The 4,107-nt window shown below is 61.7% G+C and overlaps 2 protein-coding genes across 3 annotated transcripts in view; both read left to right on the top strand.

Annotated features, from left to right (window-relative positions):
• Positions 1–4,107, top strand: part of SCARA5 (scavenger receptor class A member 5) — a gene marked incomplete at its 3' end in the record, with an annotated part of 24,128 nt that overhangs the window by 7,528 nt on the left and 12,493 nt on the right. Inside the window, exon 3 of the mRNA XM_042019815.1 lies at positions 1,207–1,881. Within this exon, the coding sequence (XP_041875749.1) occupies positions 1,207–1,881 (675 nt within the window). The remainder of the gene's footprint in view (positions 1–1,206; positions 1,882–4,107) is intronic.
• The window catches only part of LOC121660451 (WAS/WASL-interacting protein family member 3-like), a 3,945-nt gene continuing 1,725 nt past the window's right edge, over positions 1,888–4,107 (top strand). For both annotated transcript variants that reach the window (XM_042019813.1, XM_042019814.1), the window contains exon 1: positions 1,888–2,943. In XM_042019813.1, coding sequence (XP_041875747.1) covers positions 1,951–2,943 — 993 coding nt within the window. In that variant the 5' untranslated portion in view covers positions 1,888–1,950. The remainder of the gene's footprint in view (positions 2,944–4,107) is intronic.

Below are 4,107 nucleotides of genomic sequence, written 5' to 3'. Positions count from 1 at the left end.
GATGCTCCAGAGCCAGGCTGGGTTTATTCCCTCAGGAAGAGCCCTGGAAGCCCTGGGACAGGGATGATCCTGAGCCCTGGGATGGGGATGTGGATGCTCCGGAGCCAGGGTGGGTTTATTCCCTCAGGAAGAGCCCTGGGATAGGGATACTCCGGAGCTGGGTTGGGTTTGTCCCTTGGGAAGAGCCCTGGCAGCCCCGGATTTGCGGGATGTGGTTCTTGGAAGCCGCCAGCAAACCAGCGCCGAGGAAATCTGGGAGCCAGGGCCGAGCTCGGATCCAGGATCCGCATTCAGAAGGGAAACCGGACTGTAAACACTCGAATCCAAAGCTCCGGGTGGGAAGAAGCCGGGATTGGGTCTGTTTGGAGCAAGGAAAAGCGGATGATCCCGGCAGCCGGGCTCTGGCAGAGCTCTGGAACATCGGGAACCACCTGGAAAATCCCAGGGCCGTGGCTGTCCCTCCCGAGGCAGGTGACACCTTCCAGGGACATCTCCGTCGGTGAAGTGTCCATGGAAGTGTCCAAGGAAAGGCTGGATGGGATTGGAGCCGCCTGGGATAGGGGGAGGGGTCGGGGTTGGAATGGGATGGGATTTGAGGTCCCTTCCCACCCAAAGCATTTCGGGATCCTCGGGAGCCGCTGGGATGGCTCTAGGCTGAGGTTCTGTTTTCCAGCAGGAAAATCCCATGGGATTCAGCTCCAAGGAAAACCCTGAGCTCCAGGGAGAGCTTGGAGCCCCTTCCCAAGCCTAAAGGAGCTCCAGGAGAGCTGGAGAGGGATTTGGGATAAAGGCTGGAGGGGCAGGAGGCAGGGAATGGCTTCCCAGTGGGAAAGGGGAGCTTGGAGTGGGATCTTGGGGAGGAATTCCCGGCTGGGCTGGAATTCTCAGAGAAGCTGTGGCAGCCCCTGGATCCCTGGGAGTGGCCAAGGCCAGGCTGGATGGGGCTTGGAGCACGCTGGGATCACGGGAAAGGTGTCCCTATCCAGGTGGAATGGGATGAGCTTTACGGTTCCTTCCAGCCCAAGCCATTCCAGGATTCTCCAGCACTTCCTCCTCCTCGCCTTGGATTCCAGGAGGGGCTGATGGTGGGGAACCTTTTTGGGGTGGGAATTCCACCTCCAGGCGCCGAGGAACTGGGAGCGACCTTGGGAGGATCCCACCTCCAAGGGTTCTTCCTGACCTCCCGCTGCTCTCCCTCCATCCCAGCGTCCCGGCCGCAGCCGTCCCCCGAGGACCTGAAGGCGCTGCTGGGAAACGTCCACCGGCTCAACGAGACCTTCCGGGACCTGCAGCTGCAGCTGCTGCACCCTCTTCCCAAGGGCGACCTCCTGGAGCACATCTGGCGGCTCCAGGACCTCCTGCAGAACCACTCGGACTCGCTGTTCCTGCTGACGGGATCGCTCCAGAGGCTGGAGGGGCTCCTGTGGAGCCTCCAGAGCCAGGCGAGCCAGACGGACCGATCCGTGTCCCGGCTCTGGGATTCCCTGAGCCAGCAGAGCGACGCGGCCCAGCTGGAGCTGTCGCGGCTCTCCGTGGACGGCAACAGCAGCCGGCTGCTCCTGGAGCACCACGAGCGCCTCCTGGGCCACCTGGGCGGGCGGCTGGAAGCCCTGGGCGAGCAGGTGACGGTCCTGGCCGGGGCCGTGGATTCCATGAACCGCAGCTTCTCCTACGACGTCCGCGTGCACCATTCCCGGCTCCGGGACCTGCAGGGGCTCCTGGGGAACGCCAGCGCGGACGCGCGGCGGATGCGGACGGAGCACGCGGCCATGGAGCGGCAGCTGAGGCTGGAGCTGGACGTGCTCAACAACGTCACCGAGGAGCTGCGCATGAAGGACTGGGAGCATTCCGTGGCGCTGCGGAACATCTCCGTGATCCGCGGTGAGCGGAGCCCGCCGGGAGAGGGGTGGGATTGGGAATGGTCCCCGTGGTCCTGTGGGATGCGGGTCAATGCACCGGGGGTTGGAGAATCGGGGAGTTGTTGAGGTTGGAAATGCTCTCCGAGGTCCTGGAGTCCAAGCGTTGGCCACCACTGATCCATGTCCCCCCAAATCCACGTGGATTGGGATCCCTCCAGGATTGGGGGCACCAAACCTCCCTGGGTCTGTTCCAATCCTTCACAACTCTTTCCACGAAGGAATTGTTCCCAATATCCGACTAAACCTTCCCTGGCACAGCCCGAGGCCGTTTCCTCATCCCATTTCTTTTTTCCCGGGAGCAGATCCCAACTCCCACCTGGCTTCAACTTCTCATGGAGCTTTGGGGAGGGAAAAGGTCCCCCCTGAGCCTCCTTTGCTCCAGGCTGAGCCCCTTTCCCAGCTCCCTCAGCCGCTCCTGCTGCTCCAGCCCCTTCCCAGCTCCGTTCCCTTCCCTGGACACGCTCCAGCCCCTCCGGGTCTCTCCTGTCGGGAAGGGCCCAGAAGGGCCCCCATCCATCCCTGCTCAGGTGTCTCCAGCCCCTTGGACTCTCCAAATATTCCCCATCCATGGTTAGGAACAAAGCTCCCAAGGTTCCCTCAAAGATGCCAGGAAAAAACAGCTTCTCCCATCCCATCTTCTCCTCCTTTTCCACCCCCAGCCCTTCCCAAATCCCGGAATGGTTGGGGTGGGGACCTTCAATCCCATCCTATTCCAACTCCAACATCTTCCACTGGCCCAGGCTGCTCCAAGCCCCATCCTTGGACACTCCCAGGGATCCAGGGGCAGCTGCAGCTTCTCTGGGAATGCTGTGCCAGGGAGGGACACGCCCCATGGACAAACCCAGGAGGTCCCAGTGGAAGCTCCGGGGGGAGCAGGAGCGTGGGAGCAGCTCCTGTCCCGTTTCCCGCTGGTTGCACCTGCGCAGGCCCCGTGGCTGTTGCTCGTTCCTGGTGCTTCCAGCTGGAATTCCACGCTCTAGGATCCATCCCAGGGTCTGGAGTAGGGTCTGGGATCTATTCCCAGGCTCTGGAATTCCAGCTGGAAAGGCCGGGCTGGTGCCGAGGCACTTGTTCCCTTTTCCCAGCTGCTGTGGCCGGTCCCCAGCAGCTCCAGGAGATCCATCCCCTTGGAACACCAACAGCTCCTGGGGGTCCTTTCCCTCATCCCTTGGGGATGTTGGCTCCCGATCCCTGGTTTTGGGATGCTGGGATCACCCTAACCCCAACTACTGCGATGTTTCCGTATTTCCCCCCTCCTCGGATCCCTCTTTTCCCTCCCCATCCATGGGAATGATGTCACCTGCTCTGGGATGAAGCCACCAAGGATGGGATCCATCACGGAGCCCAATAGCCCTGGAACCGCTTTATCCCAAAACAAATCCCTTGGCAAGGGCCGGCACCGGATTTAGCAGCCCTGACACATTCCTGGCATCCCAAGCTTCCCTCTGTTCCCATTCCATGGATAATTTTGGAGGCCTTGTGCCCAGCTGGCTCCATCCCAGCTCCAGCTGTCCTTGGGTGAGTCCGCCGTGTTCCCGGACGGATTTGGCTGAGCCATTCCCTGCCTGCCTCGGGGGCCCTTCTCCTTCTCCCAGATCCTCAGCTCTCCCGGCCTCTGGATCCTGGATCCTGGATTTGGGTGATGGTGGCTTGGGAAGCTCGTCGGGCTCCTCTCCAGCATCCAAGGATTGCTCCAAGCACCTCCTGGGGCTCGGGAAGGACAACACAGAGGAATTCTGGGGTCTTGGGAGTCACCGGGTGGGAGAATTCCCGGGATCCACTACCCGCCTGGATCTGCTGGTGCAATTCCTGGGTGGGATCCCAGCAGGTCCCGAGGGTGACAGGACGGTCCCATCCATCAGAAAATCCTGGGATTGGAGGGTGGGAAGATGGGATGCAGCAGGAATGGGATTTCCGGGGTGCGAACCTCAGGATCTGCGGGGTGGGAACAGCTGGGAATGGTCGGGAGCCTCTCCCAGCCGCCCTTCCCAGTTTTCCTTCAGCCCAGCCGCTCCCCGTGTCCCGTCCCAACAGCTGTTCCCGGGGATGGGAGGATGGGACCATCCCTGGCAGGATCCCGGAAAAACCGTGGCTGCCCCATCCCTGGAAGTGTCCATTCCCAGCATCTGGAGCTCATTCCCTGGGATCTGGGATCCATCCCTGGGGTCTGGAGTCCATTCCCTGAGTC

This window comes from Corvus kubaryi, unplaced genomic scaffold, assembly GCF_017639235.1.
Source record: "Corvus kubaryi isolate FWS band 111438036 unplaced genomic scaffold, C.kubaryi_AGA036_p1.0 35887, whole genome shotgun sequence".
Classification (NCBI taxonomy): domain Eukaryota; kingdom Metazoa; phylum Chordata; class Aves; order Passeriformes; family Corvidae; genus Corvus; species Corvus kubaryi.
This window is presented reverse-complemented; position numbering and strand designations above follow the sequence as displayed.